We start from the raw sequence: 21,809 nt of genomic DNA on the forward strand, positions 1-21,809 counted from the left end.
AGGGAGCTGGGAGCACCCCCTGGCTCCTCCTGCCTTGGGGGTCTGGCTGTTGGGGGATGGGGTGCTTGGGGGACTGAGCAGGGGTTCAGGTTCTGGAGTCCCACTTGACTTCTCTGAGCCTCAGTTTCCTCATCTGCAAAATGTGTCTGTAGTAACAAACTCTTTGAGACGTGGAGACTTTTGAGACACAATTTGTCAGGTGCTTGCTAAGCGCTTAGAGAAAAGACATAGGTGGCCAGCCAGGGGGCCTTGCTGGTGAGTCTGGGGCTAGGGACTGAGAGGCAAAGGTGTTGGGGGAGGTGAGGAGAGGTGGCCCACGCTGGGTCTGGTGGTGGGGGGGTGTCCAGAGCCACCTGATAGCAACCACCTGTGACTCCGCATTCAACTCTGCAGAGTTCCCAGAAGTGAGAGTCACTCCTGAGGGGCAGACGTGTGGATGAGGAACAGCAGAGGGCGATGGAGGATTTGGGTGAACAGAAGACTCCCGGAGTCAGAGGCTGATCCCAAGGCAGCCTCCTACACCCCTCGCCCCCCAGCTTTCCCCGTTGCTACAGTGCTGACGTGTGAGCGTGTGAGCGCAGAGCGAGGGAACTGAAGGGAGGACTTTTATACATTTTGTACCTTTGTAACCAGAGAGATATGCTTATGTTATTTTTCAGCTTTTCTGTCTCCAGGATTCTGAGGCTGGGCTGGGAGGGGGAGGGGGACAGAGGGAAAGAGGTGCAGAGTTCGGCCCCCTTTGGGTCCCTGGCAAATTATATGATCTTTCCTCTCATCTTACCAGGGTGGATTCAGACAGGAGGGGTAAATTCCCTCCCCACCCCTCCACTGCCTGCCCAGGTAGATCTGTATATCGTCAGGGCCAAAAGTGTAGAATTGATCTTTGCTTTTTCTTGGATATCCCAGGGGCCAAACTTCTGGGACTGGGAGTTGGTATTGGAAACAGGGGTCCTCTGACCTCCTCACAGGGGCTCGCTCTTGTGTCCCTCCCCATGGATGTGTGTGTTCATTACGTGGAGTCCCTGCCACTTACTGCCTTATGACCCAGGACTGATGCTGTGGGGCGCTGGTGGAGCAGCAGATGTCATGTTTACAGAGCAAGGCTTCCCTTTCTCCCATGGGGAGGGGCTCAGGCCTCTATTCAGACATTCCTGCAGAGGGTGGATGGAGGGGTTATTTGCCAGCCCCTGCCCCTGCTGTCAGTAAAAGTTGTCTGTGGTGCCATTTGATTCCCTGACACTGCCCCCTGCTGGAATTTATTCTGCAGGAGAGGTTGGTGGGGGAAGCAAAGGGAGAAGCAGAAACAAGGGAACTGAAGACTCAGAATGTAGGTGCCACTTCCTCCCATGTTTACAGGAGCCTCCCTGGCCCTAGGCACCCGGGCTGCAGGAAGTGACTCAGTTCCATCCCTCCTTAATTCCCTTCTAAAGGGAAAAATGACTGTTAGGACCCTGTTCACAAACTCACTTTTATTACTTTGTCTGATGTCCAGAAATGGGGACTTTTAAATTTTGTTACTTTGTTTACAGGTCAAGGTTGAAATCACTTTTAAACTTTGTTTACAACTTACAACTTTGAACTTTTACATTTTGTTTACCGTTGAGAATATTTTTTTCCGCTTTGTTTACAAATGAAAGGTAGAGAATGCGGGAGAGGGGTGTGGAGGACCCACCTGTGAGGACCCTGAACCTGGCCACCTTGAGGGGTTTCTAACCCCTCACTCTCCCAGGCCAAAGGTCAGCCCTGAGTCCCCTGTTGAACAGCAGGCCCAGAAGGCCTCGAGAGTAGGCATCCTCTTACCATGGGGAACAGTGACCAAGCAGGGTTGTGAAGGGTCGGTGCAGACACCCCACTCCTTTATGCACACTCTTGGGAGGCAGTTTCGAAGGAGACTAAAAGCTCTACTTTACTGACTGGTGCCAAATCCCACCAGCCAGGACCCCAGCTCTCCTTACCGAGTGTCCCCAGCCCTTGAAGGGTTGAGGGGCCTGCTGTGGGGAGAGGGGGTTGTTCTTGCTATGTCCTAGGTTCTGTAGATGCCCCTCTCCGGAGGTCCCCCCTCCAGCCCAGTGGTTCCTTTCCCTGTCTGTGTAAATTGTTCCGTGAAGCCGCGCTCTGTTTTGGGAATAAACTTCTATAGAAAATGGTTATTGCCTCTTTCTGTTTGGGGGTGGGGTACCAGGGTGGCTATGAATGATTCAGGCCAGGCTGACCTTTGGGAGAAATGTGAGCACTGCCCTCATCCACCTTCCCAAGAATATTCGGCTATTTTTAGCTTATTTCATTGGAGATTTGGACCAGGTTCCGATCTCTTTCATCCTGAATTTTGTCCGGTGGCCTTGAGGTTGGGCCTGAAGTATGAGCACACGTACTGAGAGTCAAGGCAACAACTTGATGGCTTCCTAAGTCTGCAGGGCCTGCAGCCCTCAGCTGGCATTTTCTCTGGCAGTCAGACCCACCTTAGGAACTGCCCTCAGCCCACTGACAGCACTGAGGAGCCTCTCAGACTTGGAATTGCCGGGACATAGCGTTCCTCCGGAACTCAGGCAGAAGGCTTCAGGCCTGATGCCCGGCCTGTGCTATGTCCAGGAGAGGGGAACCTCTCAGCCTTTCAGGTCTGCGCGTCCAGGGTTAAAGGGAGGCCTTTGAGCCCCTTCGGTCTCAGAGAGGTCTCAGGGGGAAAGCCTGAGGGTGGCGTCCTCAGTTGGAGGCATGAGAGGCCTCCAGGATCTGGATACCTCCCCCGCCCCGCCTCGAGAGCTAATGCTCTAGTTACCAGCCACGCCCCTAGACATCCAGCTCCCCATCCCGCGGGGACCCTCCGCAAGAAGCCAAGACCTGGTATCAGCCTCGTCCCACTCAGGGACCTGGGGCTGCGGCTGCGGATACGGCCAGGCCAGCTCGGGTCCTTAGTCCCAGTTTTTCGGTAACAACGGGCTCAGGGAGGAGAGCTCGGCGGGCCACGAGGGGGAGCACAAGCCAAGCCGCAGGGGGAGGAAGGAGTTAAATCTCCCTCCTTGAAGGTCGCTACACCCTGAGAGCGTCCCTTAGGCCCCGCCCCGGCACGCTGACTGGCCCACGCCTTCCCGGTCCTGCCCCGGGACTGGCCGCTGGGAGCGCGCCTCCGGCGTTGCCTTGGTCCCGGACTCGCCTTTCGGGCCGTAGCGGCCTCCTGCCGGAGGTGTAGGAGCTGCCGCCTCTGGGCTGCCCTCCAGCCATGGGGCTGTCGGAAGCGCCGGGGTGAGTGCAGGGCGGGGCCCGGGTTCCCCTTGTTCCAGTCTGCGAGGCGCGGGCCGCCCTTCGGCCCCCGCGCAGGCGCCCGGCTTGGGTCAGCGCGGAAGGGGTACCGCTGAGTCCCAAGCAGGCATTTCCCGCCTGCCGCGCGTCGGTTTACCGCTTTGTCGGTCTTACGCAGGCGGCTGCCCAGCTGTAGCGAGGGATGGGGCGGGAGCCGGCGCGACCTCGGCTCCTGCGGGCTGTGCGGAAAGCCGCTTGAGCGCCGTTCGAGGGTTAGCCGGGGACCGCCCGTAGGCGGCTGCGTGCAGAGGAGACCCGGCCCAGGAAATGCGCGCTGGGGCCCGGGAGGTCGCTGCAAGAGTGTCCATAACGGGATCCTGAGTCTACCCAGCGATGCAACTGGTCCTGGAATAAGTTCTCCCGCTTTTCGGCCTGCCGGGCCCTCCCAGGCGGGTGGGGCCACAGATTTCAGCCCTGCCTTCCGAGCACGGATCCTGCAGGGGGTGGGGTGCCGGGTGTCGGGGAGCCCTTTAAGACCTCGAGTGACTCACGGAGGAGGGGCGAGGGGGCTCAAAGATCTCTGTGAGACGGCGATGCAGAGTCTCCAAGGATCGTCCTTGCACCCTCTCCACTCCTTCCTCCAACCGGGACATCCAGGTTAGAGGCCTTTTCTAGGTGAGCTCCTGCCACTCGGGTGGGATCCCCCACCTTGGTCAGAGTTTCTCACAGATCAGAACTTTCCTGACAGGTAAAGGCTTTCCCAGCAGGGGAGAGCTTCCCTCCAGGTAAGACTCCCCCTTCTGGAATCCACTCCCAGGTGAAAGCTTTCTCCCATTATGGGTGGGAGCCTCCCCCAGGTCAGAGCTTCCCTTAGGTGAGAATCCCCTCTAGACCTGACATTCCTGGCAGGTGAAAACTTTCCCAGCTGGTGAAAGCTTTCCCCCAGGTAAGCCCTCCCCTTCTAAGAGCTCCTATTCCCAGGTAAGAACTGTTCCTGGGATAGCTTCCCCCAGGTAAGAACTCCCTCTCCCCAGATCTCCTAGATTCCCAAGTGAGATCTTTCCCCTTATTCGGTGGTAGCTACTGGGCAGATGAGAGATTCTCCCCAGGACAGAACTTACCTCACTGGTGAAAACTTTCCTGTCAGGTGAGAGCTTCCCCTTAGGTGAGATCGTTCCCCCTTCAGATGGGAGCTTGCCTTTACAGGCAGAAACCTTTCCTTCCAGGTGAGAGCCACCCCTGGCTTTCCCAGAAGAGGCCTGAACTTGTCTACAGTCTGGACCCTGGGGCCAGAGGCCCAGGGGCAATCTTAGCCCCAAAACTTACCTTCTCTTAGAGCCTCCTCATGTGACGAAAAGCTTGCCTAGTTTGCTGGATTCCTTCCTTGCATGTGCTCCCAGACAGCATGCTCTGGGCTCATGGGCAGTTGGATAAGGACTCAGACTAGACAGGGATTGGCTGGGGAAGAGAAGGGCCTGAGGGAAGGGGGCTAGGAGGGGCAGTCAGCCTGGGACCCAGATTGGTGAACACTCAGGGCTGGGCAGTCACAGCTGGGCTGAAGCTTCGGTTGCGCTCATCCTGCTGTCTTCGTGGGGGACTTTGGCCCATGAAGAGACCGCCACCAGCCAAAGTTCAGGTACTGCCCCTGGCTGGGCGTGGGCATGGAGCCCGCAGGAACCAGCTGGGGGGTTGGACCTACCTAGATCTTGGGACCTAGAGAAGTCAGGTGGGTGACTTTCTGGTCCCTTGGGGAGGTTGGGCCAGGAGTGCCCTCACTATGTCTCTGGCCTCACCACCCCAGACAAAGGGACACACAGGCACTGCTGTCCACAACGCACGCGATGGAGCTGAGGAGGCGAGACTACCATGTGGAGCGGCCACTGCTGAACCAGGAACGTCTGGAGGAGCTGGGAAGGAGGGGTTCAGCAGCTGGGACCCGCCAATGGCGAATCTGGTTTCGGTGAGGTGGGTGGGGGCTGGGAACCCTGCAGGACTTAGGTAGCACCTGTCCCTAATACCTACCCTTGTGTCTCCAGGTGTTCCCGTGCTCGGGCCCGAGCCCTTCTGCTCCAATACCTCCCAATTTTGGCCTGGCTACCCCAGTATCCAGTGCGTGAGTGGCTTCTGGGTGACCTGTTGTCTGGCCTGAGTGTGGCCATTATGCAGCTACCACAGGGTGAGCCACCCCTGGCCCCGAGGCTGCACCTTTAACCCTTGGGTGGTGACCCTGACCCTTCAAGGCCCTGGCCTGGAGGCCCTGTGGTCTGCAACACCCCCTACTCCAAACCTGAAGCCATGACCCCTGCCCCTGGAACTATGGCCCATGACCTAGGGCTGGGATTCCCTCATCCTTTCAAGGTCCTGGCCTCCAAGCCTACATTGCTACCATTCCATCCCCAGGCCTGGCCTACGCCCTTCTGGCTGGACTGCCCCCTGTGTTTGGCCTCTACAGTTCCTTCTACCCTGTCTTTATCTATTTCCTATTCGGCACTTCCCGGCACATCTCCGTGGGTGAGTGGAGCAGGCCCAGCTTTACAGGAGGCTGTTCACATTCTCCACAGAGGAAAGGGTGAGGGAGGGCTGAGCAGGGCAAGGAAACATCGGGAAGAGGGAGGGAGGCATTGGTGCTGGGCTGCTGGGAGGCCGGCCCAAGGGTCATTCCCAGACAGCACTGGACCTCTGACCACAGAGCCACAGATTCAGGTTCCATAGAGGCCCTGGCCTAGGAGCAACTGGGCCAGGGCCAGCTGGTGAGTGAAGCAACTCAAGGGGCCCAGACTTGGAACAGAACTGATAGCCTGAGGCAGGTCATGCTCCCTTCCCCATTCCACCTTTTACGAGGGGAGCGGTCCTGAGCCAGTGGACACAGGTCGGTCAAGGTAGATGATGGGGGCTGCACTTAAGAGCCCTTGAACATTTCTAGTTGCCCTCAAGAGCTTTGAACTTAGGGTTCATGTCTGACTGACAGCCTTGCCTCTATTTGCATGGCCTAGTCTGAGGATATTTGTCTAGAATTGCATGTCTCCTGGCCTCTCCCTTAAGACCAGGGCTGCAGGGCAGGGCAGTGTCCTTTATCTTTGAGACCTACCGTGCCCTGTCTCTGCAGGCACTTTTGCTATCATGTCCGTGATGGTGGGCAGTGTGACAGAATCGCTGGCCCCAGATGAGGCCTTCATGCAGGACTTGAACTCCACAGTCAATGTAACGGCCAGAGACGCTGCCCGGGTGCAGCTGGCCTCCACACTCAGTGTCCTGGTTGGCCTCTTCCAGGTCAGGAGTACATGCCCCCGACTGCCCAACCCAGCCCCAACCCCATCTGCCAGTTCCCCTGAGTGTCGGGCCATCACCGTATTCCCCCTCCATCACTCATACCCCTCTGATCCCACCTGCCCTGGGCTCTGCTCTGGCCACCCCTAGGACCCTCTCCTCCCCTGACTGCCCCATCCACCCCACAGGTGGGGCTAGGCCTGGTGCATTTCGGCTTTGTGGTCACCTACCTGTCTGAGCCTCTTGTCCGCGGCTATACCACAGCTGCATCCGTGCATGTCTTCGTCTCGCAGCTCAAGTATGTGTTTGGCCTCTATCTGAGCAGCCGCTCTGGGCCGCTGTCCCTCATCTATGTGAGTGAGGGTAGGAGGAGGGACTGGAGGGTGGGAGGAGGAACTGATGGGTGTGCCCAGGACCTTGAGTGCTGGTTGTGACCCTGTCTCCCCTCAGACAGTACTGGAGGTCTGCTGGAAGCTGCCCCAGAGCGTGGTGGGCACCATGGTGACCGCAGTTGTGGCAGGGGTGGTACTCGTGCTGGTGAAGCTGTTGAATGACAAACTACGTCGACATCTGCCCCTGCCGATCCCTGGGGAGCTGCTTACGGTTCGAACTCAGGGTGTTGGGGCACGGGGGAAGGGCAAGTGAGAATATGTCCCTGCCACGTGGGCATCCACAAGGTATTGAAAGACTAGCTGGAGTGGGCAGTGGTAAGCGTTCCTGAGGACTGGGGAGGCCACAGCAGACAGTCCCCTACAGCATCTCCCCTTTCCCCAAATGGCGGTGTCTGTCTCTCACCCTTTTGCTGACTTCTCCCCACCCCTCTGAAGATTTCGCTTCAGGCTTCTTCCTTCACCCCCAGAGTGGTTTCTCCATCCCCCTTAACAATGGTGCTGGCACCTCCCTCCCCTGACTCTGTCCTCTCCCCGCCAGCTCATCGGGGCCACGGGCATCTCCTACGGCGTGGGCCTGAAGCACAGATTTGGGGTGGATGTCGTGGGCAAAATCCCTGCAGGGTGAGCTCTGGCCCCAGTTGGGTCAGGGAGGGTTTGGGTGGCCAGGTCCAGAACCTTCCTGTGGCCTCATGGATGCCCCTCATAGGATGGTGCCTCCAGTGGCCCCCAGCCCCCAGCTGTTTGCCAAGCTTGTGGGAAATGCCTTCGCCATCGCTGTGGTTGGGTTCGCCATTGCCATCTCGCTGGGGAAGATTTTCGCCCTGAGGCATGGCTACCGGGTGGACAGCAACCAGGTCTGGGGGATGGGATGAGGGACATGAGGGGGCAGGTGTACAGGGACCCCAGGGCCTAGGGGGATGGAGTACCAGGTAGGACACAGGGAAACAGCAAACAGATGGGCTGCAGCCAGGAGGGGGACTGAGGATGGGAGAGCAGGACAGCAGGGGACAGCAGCCAAGTCTTTGGGGACTACTGAGTGGGGATGGAGGTGGGCCTAGACGCAGTGACCAGGCACTGCTAGTGAAAGATTCTCACACCTGGACTCCCCCTTCCAGGAGCTGGTGGCCCTCGGCCTTAGTAACCTCATTGGGGGCATCTTCCAGTGCTTCCCTGTGAGCTGCTCTATGTCCCGGAGCCTGGTTCAGGAGAGCACCGGGGGCAACACACAGGTGGGTTTCAGGTGTGGGCGAGGGTGTGCGTCTGTGCCTCCCCTTTCCCTCTCTCCCCCTATCCCCTGCTCCCCCAGTTCCCCTGTACACGGGCCCACTCCCTGCGTACCCCCACTCCGCAGGTGGCTGGAGCCGTCTCCTCCCTCTTCATCCTCATTATCATCCTCAAACTTGGTGAACTCTTCCAAGACCTGCCCAAGGTGAGCCTGCACACCCACCCCCACCCCCACCCAGCCTGGCCTGAGGGCCTTGGCCAGGCCAGGGATGCAGCTCAGTCACTTGGGTCCTGGGTAAGGGGGAGGGATACAGGGTCATGCTGTTTGTCAAGCTTGCGATCTCTGGGGTGAAATTTGGAGTCAAGGGTCATGGGTGAGAACTTTTCAGAGTCAGATGCAGGTTAGGTGCTGGGGGCAGGTGGTGGTCAGTGTCACTTGGGGTCATACTGAGGCTCTTGGGATCAGCATGGCTGATGCCCAGGCAGTCTGGGTTGTCGGCTTCCGGGCACCTCTCAGTCCCTGCTGCCGCGCCCCTGCCCCCTAGGCAGTCCTGGCAGCCGTCATCATCGTGAATCTGAAGGGCATGCTGATGCAGTTCAGAGACATATGCTCCCTCTGGAAGGCAAATAGAGTGGATCTGGTGAGAGGCCTGGGTGCCGGGGGCAGGAGCAGGCCCCTCAGCCCCAGTGCTCCATCTAGACCCTGTTGACCCCTGCCCTTCTATTTTCAGCTCATCTGGCTGGTGACCTTTGTAGCCACTATCCTGCTGAACCTGGACCTTGGTCTGGTAGTGGCAGTAGTCTTCTCCCTGCTGCTCGTGGTGGTCCGCACACAGATGTGAGTCGCCGCTTCGGTACCCTCATTCCAGCTGATGAGGGAGTCCACCCTGGCTTCCCCCAGCTTTCCTACATCTTGAGGGTGACCCCAGGCTCCTTAGTACCCCCTTGTCACTCTTTCTCCTAACACCACTCTCATCTCACACTCACTCTCTCCTTCACAGGCCCCACTACTCTGTCCTGGGCCAGGTGCCAGACACGGATATTTACAGAGATGTGGCAGAGTACTCAGAAGTGAGTGGCAGGGACTAAGCAAGAGGAAGGCGTGGATGGGGTGGGACAAAAGCAGCATAGCGGGGCACTAAGGGTGCTTTGGGCCTTGGAATTTCAAGGGAGAAATTTGGGTCTATGACCCTTCCATTCAGAGTATGGGCCTGGGGGTTGGGGGACAGGGTCTGTGTTAGAGGCAGCCGTACAAGCCTCATCCTGCAGAATAGCCTTGGGTCAGGAATGCTGAGCAGCAAGCTCTAGGGCACCAGGATGTAGGGGAGGCTGTTTCTTGATCTGATCAGTGGGGTTACTGAATCTCTGTCCCTCATTTACTGCCTGAGAAGTCTCATGCCAAGCTCTGGGAACAAAGGTGGGGGCTCTGGAATAAAACCAGATCATTCTGCCTGAGATGGAGCCTTGAGGGCTTGAGCACAATATGATGAGGCAGAATGAGGGGAGGACATCAGGGGAGCAGCTCAGCTGAATGGAAAGGGAAGTGGTGGGGAGAGGACATCACTTGGGCCCAAATGCTGAGCAGAGACCTGGAGTGGGAGCCTGACTCGGGTGGGAGCCAGGGAAGGCTTGGCTGGTCTGGCAGCTGAGGCAGGTCTGTCTGTCCACACGCAGAAAACAGCCCACAGTGCAGGGACTGGAGACCCAAGTGGAGGCTGAGAGCCTTTGAAACCTGGCCTGGGTGTTGGCAGAAAGGCAGGGAAAATGGAGCAGGAGAGGTTCAGGATGCCCTGAAGGAAGAAGAGAAAGGTGGCTGAGGGCCTGGCAGAGGGAACAGGATAAGGGGTCAGGATAACCCGGCCAGCTCCCGGGCAGCCTGGGCTGCAGGTTGGGCCTCTATCTCCCTGGGGAGCAGAGGGTTGGAGGGGACAGGTATGGGAGGCACACAGAGAAGAAAGAAAGGAGAACAGGATGCCGCTAGGAGAGACGAGGGCTCACCCACCCCCAACCCTGACCCATCTGCAGGCCAGGGAGGTCCCAGGCGTGAAGGTGTTCCGCTCCTCGGCCACCGTGTACTTTGCCAACGCTGAGCTCTACAGTGACGCGCTGAAGCAGAGGGTGAGGCCTGGGGTCCACGGGGTAAGTGGCAGAGGGTTCCTCACCTCCCCAGGGTCCACATCCCCTGCCCTGCCCTCTGTTCTAGTGCGGTGTGGACGTGGACCACCTCATCTCCCAGAAGAAGAAGCTGCTCAGAAAGCAGGAGCTGAAGTTGAAGCGACTGCAGAAGGAGAATAAGCTCCTGAAACAGGCAGGGGCCCTCTGAGCCAGCGACTCCTGCCGCTGACCCCACCCAGCCTTTCCCAGCCTCCTGGCTTCCCACCTCATTCTTCATCCCTCCTCCTCTCTCCTTGATGCTCTCAGGGACCCTGCTTTACTCCTCTGGCAGGTCAAGGCTCTAGAGGGGCCATTTTGTCTTTCTCTCACCTGCTAAGCTGGTGACAGCGTGAACTGCCACAGTCCTATTCCATTTATGGCTGTCCCTGAAGCTGGTCCAAACCCCACAGCCTTCAGCCTGGCTGCCCTGGGTCCCGAACTTCAGGTCCTGATCCACCTACCTTCCCAAAGCCAGCGGACGACACCAGGCCTGCCTGTCATACGACAGCTGGGCCAGCTCTTTCTCGCCCCCTTCTTCCCCGGCCTAGGCTGCCGCCTCCAAGGGCACTTCGGTTTCCATCAATGTCAACGCCAGTGTCACCGACATCGGCAGCAGCAATGCAGAGGACTCCAAGGCCAAGGTGCGGCTGGAGATGGGAGAGGGGCCAGCCATGCGCTGCAGAGATGAAGGTGCCCAGGCATGACCTGTGGGGAAATTCGTAGACCCACAAACTGTGGGTTCCAGATTGTTGTGCCATTGGCAGGAGGAATGGGGCAATGGATCGGAAGCTCTGTGGGGAGATCTCTAGTGATGTGCCACCCAGTTCTGCTTGTGGCTCTCGGGTCTGTAATCTGAGGCCTAGGTGAAGACCCTGAATTTGTGGATTCCATAAGACCCTGCAGTCTATGCTCATGGGTAGAGGGAAAGGATGAGGCATGTGGGAAAAATCTGGGATTAAAGGGGACACCAATCTCAATTAGAGGCTCAGGCGAAGTCCAAGATATCTATGTATCCACATGTGTCCACATGTGTCTTCTCGTTTATCCCCAGGCCCCCTGCCCACTCCACTCTGGCTAAAGATGGGGCATGGTCTCCCAGCGCCCCTTCTTCTTAAGCATCCCTATGAAGGCTGAACCCGGGGATAACAGAGCAGGAGATGCATGTCTGCGTGTGCTCCCTGAGTCTGGGCATCCTCTCCTGTGTGTCCCCATGTGTCCCTCCTGTCTTGACATACAGGCTCCTTGTGTCCATGTCCTCATGTGTCCCCTGCATGCCCCATATATGTGGGAGTTGACATTCACGCTCCCACATCTGATCCTGTGCGTCTCTGCACATCTCTGCACATTCTCTGCCTTCACCCACCACGGGCGGCCCTCACAGTGTGTCTGCTTCCCCAGCAGGGGACTGCAGGGAATGAGCTAGAGGATATGGCAGCCAGGGGTCCAGAAGATGCCAAGGCCCCAGACATGTCCTCACTGAAGGCCCTGGGCCTGCCTCAGCCAGATTTCCACAGCCTCATCCTGGATCTGGGCGGCCTCTCCTTTGTGGACACTGTGTTCCTCAAAAGCCTGAAGAATGTAAGGGGCTGGGGGCACCCCTGAGATGGGCCCTGAGGGGGGACGAGGCCCCTCCACTCTGACCCCTTGACAAGCTCCAAGAACCCTCTGAGCCTGATCCCCAAACTCTCTGAGCTCCCCCTCTGACCCCTGCCGCCTACCTGAGTCCCCACTCAGAACCCCTGAGCCTCCCCCTGAGGCCGGTCCCCCTTTCTGCTGCAGATTTTCCGTGACTTCCGGGAGATCGAGGTGGAAGTGTACATGGCCTCCTGTCACTGTACGTGGGGTGGGGACACCAGGAGCGGTCCAGGTGGGGTGTGGGGATTCCAACCAAGGTATTTGCCAAGACACAGGGAGAAAGTCTTTATCTGAAACTGGAGGTCAGAGGTGTCCTGGGAGGCAGAGGTCAAGGGTCAAGAGTTGGGGGTTAGCTATAAGCCTCAGGAGTGGAAGTCAAGGTGACATTCTGATGGTGCCTGGGGGCTGGGTTTCTTGGTGGTTCTGCGAGTCAGGAGAGACCTCTCCTTACCTCCAGCTCCTGTGATCACCCAGCTTGAGGCCGGGCACTTCTTTGATGCAACTATCACCAAGCAGCATCTCTTTGCCTCTGTCCACGATGCTGTCATCTTTGCACTCCAGCGTCTGAGGTCCGGCCCCGTCAGCCCTGTTTCGGTGAGCTGACCTCTGGCCAAGCTCTTTTTGTTTATCTACTGCTTGTCCCACCCTGAGCCCGGTTACAGGAAGTCCACCCTGCCTGGATGGCTCTGGATGGCTCTGAATGGCTCTGTCCCCTGTGGACCCCCTGCCTTTCCCTCCTGCCTTTAGATGAAGCTGCTCCTGGGAGAGGGGGTGGTATGTGTCCTTTGGAAACTGACAGGAGCCTCTCTCCTCCTCTCCCTGGCCAGGTTACCAAACTCTGACCGTGCTGCCCCCTGCCTGAGACTGCTCACGTCTGGAGGTTGTGATGGGGTACCCATGAGAACCCCCAACCCCTGGGCTGCCTCCACGTGTTCCCCAGGAGTCCCCTCCACATGCACACACACACAACTCAGGGATGGAGGTCCTGGGACTCCAAGTTCAATGCTCTAGGCCTGCGATGAGGCACTGGGCAAGTTGGAGGAGCATGCATGTTTTTAGTCTCAGGAATAAAGATTTGTTTGCCCAATACCAGGCTCTGCGGTGGTTTGGTGGGGGCTTGGTGGGGGCAGGGGAATGATCCACAGTCCTGGCTCCAGACCCTTCTTCTGCCCCAAAGTTGGGGCTGGAGTCAGAAGTTGGGAGGAAGGTGTGGAGAGGGCCGGGTCAAGCAGGGGGCGTGCAGAGCAGGAGGGAGAGCTATGGGGCCAGGGCCAGGGTGGGGGCTTCCCAGGTCCAAGTTTCTCCCCAGCCGCACACAGCCCTCAGCACCTGTGTCCTCAGCTATAAGCTAGATGGAGTCAGAGCTGCTTCTCAGGAGTGATCTGTTCTCAGGGACACCCGATAAGGTGCAGGGCAGGCAGGGTACCACTGGGCAGCCCCTGGAGGGTGTGGTGTGAACACCTGAGCAACCCACTGAGACAGTGCAGGTGTTCACAGGGGTTGCTGGTCTGCGTTTAAAAGTAAGAATGTGAGTAATTGCTTTACTAGGGGTAAAATGCCTGTTTGTATAATTAGATCACCTGGGCTTCACAGGGCACTGTTGGCCAAGGACCATGTGTTGGTTTCTGCCGTAAACCACCAGCGTCTGGCCAGATGGTCTAGTGGGTAGCAGGGGGCCTCAGGCCAGCTGATACTGAGTGACTGAGGGCCCAGGGTGGGGGTTGAATCTTTCTGGGCCTCAGTGTCCTTACCAAGTGAGCAGGAATGGTAATAGTACCCACCTCCTGGGTTGCTCAATGAATGTTTTTTTTCTGGCTGGGGAGGCAATTAGGTTTATTTATTTAGGTTTTTTTTTTCAAATGGAGGTACTGGGGATTGAACCCAGGACCTCATGCATGCTAAGCATGCGCTCTACCACTGAGCTATACCCTCCCCCCACAATGAGTATTAAATGAGTAAATGCCACAAAAGGCTTGCAACAGTGCTAGGCTCATGTCACCTGCCAAAACATGAGAGCTTTGCCGTTGGCAAGTGCTGACCAAGTGCTGGGCTCGGTGCTGGGCTAGAGGACAGAAGCTAAGCTGTCCTGCCCTGCAACGCACGGAGGCATCCCCTTGCCTGGCTGTTTCTATCCTGACCTGAGTCAGTGCCGTGCATTGTGTTCACAAATCATCTGTCTTCCCCACCCCCACCCCCACCCCCCCAACCTCACCCAGGAAGTCAGGGCTCTTTGTCTTCTCTGTCATGCTGCGTCCACCCACCGGGAACAGCGCCTAGCACATGGAGGTGCTTGGTAAATACTGGTTAACTGACTCTTCTGTGCTGGAGTGGAAAGTAAACCTCAAACATGAACTTGCAGATACAGGCAGACCTCACTTTATTGCACCTCACAGGTAGTGCATTTTTTGTTTTTTGTGTTTTTTTTAACAAGTTGAAAAGTTTGTGGCAACCCCACCTTGAGCAAGTCTGTCGGCGCCATTTTACCCCACAACATTTGCTCACTTCTTGTGACAGTGTCACATTTTGGTAATTCTTGCAATATTGCAAACTTTTTCATTATAATTATATTTATTATGTGGATCTGACATCAATGGTGACTCACTGAAGGCTCGCCTGCTGGTTAGCATTTTTTAGCAGTAAAGTGTGTTTGCACTAAGGCATGTACTTTATTTTCAACATAATGCTACTGCACACTTAAGACTACAGTGTAGTGTAAACATAACTTTTATGTGCACTGGGACACAAAAAATTCATGTGACTCGCTTTATTGTGGTGGCCTGGAACTGAACCACTGTATCTCCGAGGTACACCTGTGCAGAGAAATGCTTTGGAGGAAATAAAACAGGGTCTTGTGAGAGAGAAGGGACTGTGTTACCCAGGATGGTCCTGGGAGGGAGGCTCAGGGAGCAGGTGACACTTGAACTGAAACGCCAGCCATGAGAAGTCTCTTTCCAGGACAGTGCTCCTGGCGTCGGGAGCAGCAGGTGTGTTCAAGGAACACCTAGGAAGCCAAAGCACAGGCACCTCACAGGCCAAGGGTGAGCCTTTAAGCTTTATTTCCACATTTTTAGCATTCACTCTGTTGTCGCAAGGACTATGGAACTGAGCTGGGTGGAGGGGACCAGAATGCTCTGTGCACTCTGCTAGGGGCGGGTGGAGAGCAGCATGGGGAGCCGTTGGGGTGAGAGTTTCAGGGGTTGGATGTTAGGTGAGGAGGCGGAAGAGGGGAAAGGAGGCACTTCTTCAGCCCTGGGCCCCAAGACGCCATCCTCCCAGCCCTGGAACAAATCCCCTGTCCTATACCTTCTGGCCAGGTGGCCCCTCACGAAAGCCATGGGCCCTGCTGGAACCTGCTGCCTAGCCTGCCCCCGGGGGAGGGGTGTTTGCCTGTTGCCAGGCACCCGGGTTCCGGCCCCTGGCACTTGCCGCAGCCATGGTGCATGCACAGTCTTTCCTGCTGTGGCTGCTTCCGCTAGTGATGCCTGTCCACACCCATGCCTGGTCACGGCCCCTGTGGTACCAGGTGGGGCTGGACTTACAGCCCTGGGGGTGCCAGCCAAATAGCCTGGAAGGTTGTGAGGGCAGCCTGGGCTGTCCCGGCTATTGGATGGGCCTGGGGGTGAACCGCATCTACCCTGTGGCAGGGGTCACGGTCACCACTGCCATGATGCTGATGCTCAGCCGTGTGGTGATGCAGTGGCGGCGCTCACAGGCTACTAAGAGTGAGGTAAGCCTGGCACTGCTCTGTCCCCGACAGCCTTCTACCTCCACCCATCCTCCCACTCAAATCTTGTGGGCCTCCTGCTGCCCTCCCCCCATCGCTCACACCCCAGTGTCCCTACATTGTCCTCAACCAACAATCTCTGACCTCTCTCCATGGATGGTACCCTGCCTCATCCTCCCCCTTTAATTTCCCTACTCCTCATCTAGCCTCCATGGGCCCCTATGACCACACTAGCCCACAACAGACCCTCTGTGATCCTCCGTCACCCTAAGTCCCCCTTCCCACCACACTTCTGTCCTATTCCTCTGTTCTCACTCCTGCCTCTTGGTCCTATCCTCAGCACCCACAGGTGACTGCTGACCCCTGTGTGCCCTGGAAACGACGGGGCCCTGTCTCAGACCGCGCCCTGCTCCTTGGGGTCTTGCATATGCTGGATGCCCTCCTGGTCCACATCGAGGGCCACCTGCAGCGTCTAGCCACCAAGCAGCGAACCCAAATAAAGGGGACTCCTGCCTAGAGCGAGTGAGCCAACATCTGCTTCTCTTTGCCTGGTGGCCTGTTGGGGAGGGGATGGCCTGAGGCTCTGGGCCAGTCTCAGGCCCATGTGTCTTGTTCTCTCCAGGCCTCTCTGGCCCCTGTGCCACTTTCCTACTTTTAGAGCCTCAGTGCCCAGGACGGCTGGGCGGGCAGGGCCGGGGCTGGCTCACAGTGCTCCATGGCCCCCACCAAGTGACCCCTCTTCTCTAAGGATCCCACTCACAAATACAGCTGCTCCTCTGGGGCTCCTCAGGGGCCCCAGTGTGGTAGGAGAAGACTTGGCCATCAGGGCAGACTTGAGTGGTTCACGGAGGGCAGCCCGGAGGCGGTGACCACCTGGCTGAGTCAGCTAGGGCTCCTGGTTGAGGATGCTGGGTCCAAGCTGGGGCTGGGGATAGAGGGTGGGCCCTGGCTGCCATCAACTTTGTGACATCTCAACATGCTGTGTCACTCGAATGGCCCTTGCTCTAAGGCTCCTGGAAGTGGGGTGAGGGCTGAACCTCCCCAAAGGGGCCCTCACCCCCTTCCTCTCTTCCTTCTACCATAGGTAGTCCCGGTTGAGCAGGTACTGAGGCCTATGCATCTGGAGGGTTTCTGTTTTAGAAAAAGAATACAACATTATGAATTCAAAAACAGAGATAATTAAAATCAGAAAAATCATGACAACGTACACATTTTTAAAAGTTGACAAATACTACAACACAAAATCCAGAACAATAACATTTTTGTGGTGACTTCCTGATACATTTCTGTAATATTTCTCCTCCGTGTTTTCTGGCTGTTCTCTCCCCGGTGGCCTCTACATAGGATAAGGATTTCACAATTTGGGGAGAAACATTTTCTATACAGAGAATAGAAAGATACTTCAGTCTTTCTTCTATCCTGGTTGATTGAAATTTGTGATTTAATTATTGATAGTTTAGAAAATTAGTTTCATGGTGTCACATAAAAGGTCTGACTTGTTTTCAGTTTTGGGAAACTGTCATCAACTCTCTGTCCTATAAGAGCTGTATGATTTGAAAGAATTTTCCACAAATGAGCTTCTGGCTCCACACATTTCGAACCTTGTTCTCCCTCCATAGCTCACGATTTTTCTAGCATTGAGTATGGTGAGGGCAGGGTCTAAATGCAGCAGGACCTTGCACTTATGTTTTGACCAGGAGCTCTGATCCAGCAGGAGGTTCCTGGAGGCCATTCCTGCGCCAGGACAGGAACAATAAGCTGGCTGTATATAGGAGTGAAGCAAACCACATAAACATGTCCCTCTAAACCCAAACCAAGTATGTCCCTATGATAGACTGAGAGATGTGCCGCCTGGGTTCCCCTTGAAGGAAGGCCTGCTGTTGCCAGCCACTGAGAGTATAGCCAGTCTTCTCCCTCCTTCAGATGTCAATCTTAAGAACCATCTTGGTAAACAGCCTCATCTCCCTCTTGGAGTCTGCTTCCCAGAGAATCCAAGCTGGAACAATCCACAATCCTCCCAATCCACCTCTTAGACCCCCAAAATCATAGCCTCCTGGTGTCCCCCATATGAGAGGAAGTGGACTGCGTGGGAGTCTGACTGGAAAAGGACAGAGATCATAAGTAGATGGAGTTAGATGACCATAACCTTGCAAGTTTTCCAAAAATACTTGAGCCCATGGACACCCGACTAGGGCTCCTCCCAAGGCCTGGAAATGAAGGGTGTTGAAAGCTGAGCTTCATCAGCCTCTTGTTAGATGCACTTCTATATTCTACAAAGTTTAATAAGCACTTACTGTTTGCTAGCCCTATTGTGGATGGCAGGATCTGCTGATGTACAGAACAGAACTGGCTCCCCCTTCACCCACTCACAATTAGGGAAGGGTGGCGGCAGCAGTGAAACAGGCTCAAAAAGGCAATTACTCTGCAGAGAGGCATGCTGACAGGTTGGGGTGGGGCAGGTGTGAGCTGACTGCTGGAACCTGAAGGATGAGTGGGGTGATAGGAGGGGAGGGTGCTCCAGTCAGAAAGATAAGCACATATAGGGGCCTGGTGAAGAAAGAGAACTTGACCTGTTTCAGAAAGTATACGGTGGTCAGGATTTCAGGTGGAAGAAAGAGGTATGGAGAGCAGGAGGGAGCAGCCTCCAGAGGGGCAGGAGTTGGTGCCTCCCAGGGAGGTGGTGGTAGGTAGAATAATGACCCCTCAAGATGTCCATGGAGTGGGGGAGGGGACAGCTCAGTGGTAGAATGCAAGCTTAGCATGCATGAGGTCCTGGGTTTAATCCCCAGTACCTCCATCAAAAAAATAAAATGATAAAAAATCTAATTATCCCCCCCTTCAAGGAAACAAAAAAAGATGTCTATGAAACGTGTGGATATCTTATAGCACATGGCAAAAAAGAACTTTGCCAATGGAATTAAGGTTAAAGACATTTAAATAGGAAGATTATTCTGGATTATTTTGGTTGGCCCAGTATAACCGCATGAGCCCTTAAAGGTAGAAAAGTTGGACAGATCCAAAGTGTGAAAAATACTAGTTTTCTGCTGCTGTCTTTAGAGACAGTGGAAGAGATCTCCCACCATCCAAAGATCCAAGGAATTCAGGTGATTTGTAGAAGCTGGGAATGACCCTTAGGTGATAGCTAGCAAGAAAACAAACCTTGCTCCTTCAACTACTAGAATCTAAAGGCTGCCAACAACCTGAATGACTGAATACACAATCTCTCTAGAGCCTCCAAAAAGAAACACAGCCCTGCTGATAGCTTGATTTCAGCCCAGTGATATTGATGTTGGACTTTGGGCCTGCAGAACTGTGAGATAATAAATTTGTTTTGTTCTAAGCCATTAACTCTGGTGATTTGTTATGGCAGCAATAGAAAACTACTATGGATGTCGGTATTAATACTTTGCTGAAAGAAATTAGACATAAATAAATGGAAAGATACTCCATGTTCATGGACTGGAGGACTTAATATTGTTAAAATGACAGTACTATGCTGGGAAACAAGCTGCCGGGAAACAAGCCTCTGGACAACAAGCAGTTAGAAAACAAGCCACACATAGATTTCCATGAGCTTAAAACATTGTATTCACACTTGCTTGCTTAAAATGCACATGCTTGCTTTGTTTTAGTGTTTTACGTAGTAGATGACCTATAACACGTATTATGCTAAAGAAAATTCGTAAGGGGCAATCCTGAGATTGACCATAAAGGCACGAAGGAGGGCAGATATTTCCTTAGGGTAAAACAAGGGATGGTCCTGGAAAGCCAGATCATCCATTAACAGAACTTTGTTCTGGGGTGAAAGCAAGCGGTTTAACCCAGGGGAAGTATTTGCTATCTCGAGATGCCTCGGAGGCAATAACAGGACAGACTTAGAAATTTTGCATACCCTGAGGAGGGTGATTGTTCCTGAAAGGGATAGGCCTGAAATTAATCAGTTAATCAGCAAGCAGAACTTTGTGCTTATTGCATGGGATATCTAAAGCCTCACCTCTTTGCGTTTTTTTTTTTCTGAGCTGTATACTCCTAATAAATATGATTGTGACCAGGCTTTCAGCACTCTAGATCCACAAGATCTTGAGTCCCCTGGTCCCATCTTTGCTCTTTACTTTGTCTCTTTGTTTCTTAAGTCTTGTGTCGCCTGCCCTCAGACACGGTCCCAAGCTGCGCTGGACGTAGCAGTACTACCCAGTGGTCTATAGATTCAGTGTAATCCCTATGAAAATCTCAATGGTGTCTTGTTAGAGAAATAGAAAAACCCATTCTAAAATTTATATGGAATCTCGAGGGACCCTGAATAGCCAAAACAATCTTGAAAAAGAAGAACAAAGTTGAAGGACTCATACTTTCTGATTTCCAAAATGTAGTACAAAGATACTGTAATCAAAACAGTGTGGTACTGGCATAAGAATAGACACACAGACTAATGGAATAGAATAGAGAGCCCAGAAATAAACCTAGAAGAATGCACTGGTGTGATGTCAAATAAATGTTGAGTGAGAAAGTGGGGGCCTGCCACAGCCCTCTCAGGCAGCCCACATGAACTGGGTTTTACAGTTTTGAGAATCTCTGTGGATAATTAATGGAGTCTCAGACATGAGGAGAGAAAGAAGGTCTCGTCAAGAATTGCTGTTACAAAGTTCAGTTTGTAATTTAGGGGGGAAGGGGATATTTTGATCTTACCTCACTCCATATGCCAAGTAAATTCCAGAAAATCAATGAGTCACTGAAGATTCTTGCCAAATCGTTGCAAGGACCACTGCTTGTACGTGACCTTTTAGTAACATTTCCTTTTTGACCAACCTCTTGAAACATGTCCTTCCGTGGGCGTCTAGCACATGACACTTCCTGGTTGTCTCATTGTCCTTCCCTTCTCAGCCCAGGGGAGCTGTAGGGGTGGGGAAGGGGGTTAGGTTACTGGATTTAGAAATTATTGGATTTGTTAAAAAAAAAATTGGGTGTGGATTTTGAGAGAGTGGAGTCAAGGATGAGCAGCTGGGTTCATGGAGGTGCCATTAACTGAGATGAAGACAATTATGGGAGGAACAGGCTTGGGAGAAAGCCTTCAGTTTTAGCATGCTTAATTGAGATGTCTGTTGGCCCTCCAGGAGAGATGGTGAGTAAATGATGGGAAAATGGGGGCCACTGTATGTACAGACAGCACTGAAGCCATGAGACTGGACAAAATGACCAGAGGGCAAGTTTTGATCAAGAAAGGGAGAAGCACCAGGACTGAGCCCTGGGAACTCAACTGTGTAGAAGTTTGGAGGTGAGGAGGAACCAGCAGAGGTGCTAAGACAAAGTGTCCAGAGAGGTAGGAAAGCACAGGAGAGCATGGGAACCTGGAGGTGGAGAATGCATGAAGCTCTAAGGAGGAAAGAGTGGCCAAACACGTTAAACAAGACTTAGCATTTTGACCGTTGAATTTAGTACCATGGAGCTCACTGATTACTCTGACAGGTGTGGTTTTGCAAGAGTGAAGTTGGGGCTGGACTGAAGTGGGTTTGGGAGAGAATGAGAGGAGAGGAATTGGAGGCAGAGCTCTTTGCGGGAGCTCTGCTAGATGGAGAGTGTAGAGTGCGCTGGTCACTAGAGGAGGTGTGTCACAGGCAAGAGGAGCTGAAGGAGACATGACAACGAAAGGTCATGTGGTGTCCTGGATAGAATCCTAGAACCAAAAAGGAAACTAGGTAAAAACTAAAACTAAGGGAATCTAAACAAACTATGGACTTTAATAATGAATAATTGGTTCATTAATTGTAACAAATGTATCAAAAGTAAGATGTTACTGATAGGAGAAACTGTGTATACCCGTTTGTGTTGTGGGAATATATGGGAAATTCTGTACTATCTGCTCAATTTTCCTGTAAATATAAAATTTCTAAAAACTAGTTTTTAAAAAGTGGAAAGATGAACCAATTAGGAGATTCTATTTCACTTTATTTTTTCATGTCTCAATCATAACATAATTTTAGGCCACAAAATATTAATCAATGCACATTTAAGCATCTTTTGTCTGGTTTTTATAAAAGAACATTCTATTTTAATTATGAATGGTATTTTGAATGATCACAAAAATAGGAGCGCAATAAATTATGTATACCTGTAAAAGGAAGCAGAGTTCAAAAGTATGCTATTACTTCAAAAGCAATACAGACTTTTTGGTAAAAATT

The 21,809-nt window shown here is 53.9% G+C and overlaps 2 protein-coding genes and 1 non-coding gene across 3 annotated transcripts in view; 2 read left to right on the forward strand and 1 right to left on the reverse strand.

Annotated features, from left to right (window-relative positions):
- CELSR3 (cadherin EGF LAG seven-pass G-type receptor 3) overlaps window positions 1-12,996 on the forward strand; it is a 37,304-nt gene extending 24,308 nt beyond the window's left edge. The window contains 20 exon segments of the mRNA XM_064496556.1: window positions 5,039-5,197; window positions 5,274-5,413; window positions 5,638-5,748; window positions 6,344-6,507; window positions 6,693-6,857; window positions 6,955-7,107; window positions 7,435-7,517; window positions 7,603-7,750; window positions 8,012-8,125; window positions 8,248-8,325; window positions 8,666-8,761; window positions 8,852-8,958; window positions 9,122-9,191; window positions 10,146-10,238; window positions 10,324-10,428; window positions 10,823-10,915; window positions 11,673-11,852; window positions 12,054-12,108; window positions 12,367-12,503; window positions 12,737-12,996. Coding sequence (XP_064352626.1) covers window positions 5,039-5,197; window positions 5,274-5,413; window positions 5,638-5,748; window positions 6,344-6,507; window positions 6,693-6,857; window positions 6,955-7,107; window positions 7,435-7,517; window positions 7,603-7,750; window positions 8,012-8,125; window positions 8,248-8,325; window positions 8,666-8,761; window positions 8,852-8,958; window positions 9,122-9,191; window positions 10,146-10,238; window positions 10,324-10,428; window positions 10,823-10,915; window positions 11,673-11,852; window positions 12,054-12,108; window positions 12,367-12,503; window positions 12,737-12,751 — 2,266 coding nt within the window. The 3' untranslated portion in view covers window positions 12,752-12,996.
- Window positions 12,997-13,769: 773 nt separating this feature from the next.
- TRNAA-AGC (transfer RNA alanine (anticodon AGC)) lies at window positions 13,770-13,842 on the reverse strand. Its single transcript has one exon. It is a non-coding gene; the product is annotated as a tRNA-Ala (tRNA).
- Window positions 13,843-15,342: 1,500 nt separating this feature from the next.
- Window positions 15,343-16,150, forward strand: TMEM89 (transmembrane protein 89). The gene is made up of 2 exons (XM_010978693.3): window positions 15,343-15,636; window positions 15,974-16,150. Exons 1-2 carry the CDS (start codon window positions 15,343-15,345, stop codon window positions 16,148-16,150), a joined length of 471 nt encoding a protein of 156 aa, XP_010976995.1.
- The last annotated feature ends 5,659 nt before the right edge of the window (window positions 16,151-21,809 follow it).

Source organism: Camelus dromedarius, chromosome 17, assembly GCF_036321535.1.
Source record: "Camelus dromedarius isolate mCamDro1 chromosome 17, mCamDro1.pat, whole genome shotgun sequence".
NCBI classification, from domain to species: Eukaryota; Metazoa; Chordata; class Mammalia; order Artiodactyla; family Camelidae; genus Camelus; species Camelus dromedarius.

What these genes read in the sequence shown, in the direction of transcription:
- TMEM89 (XM_010978693.3), top strand. Translation starts at nt 15,343, where the DNA reads ATGGTGCATGCACAGTCTTTCCTGCTGTGGCTGCTTCCGCTAGTGATG. An exon ending in CACAGGCTACTAAGAGTGAG is followed by an intron (nt 15,637 to 15,973) that starts GTAAGCCTGGCA and finishes TCCTATCCTCAG; the next exon opens with CACCCACAGGTGACTGCTGA.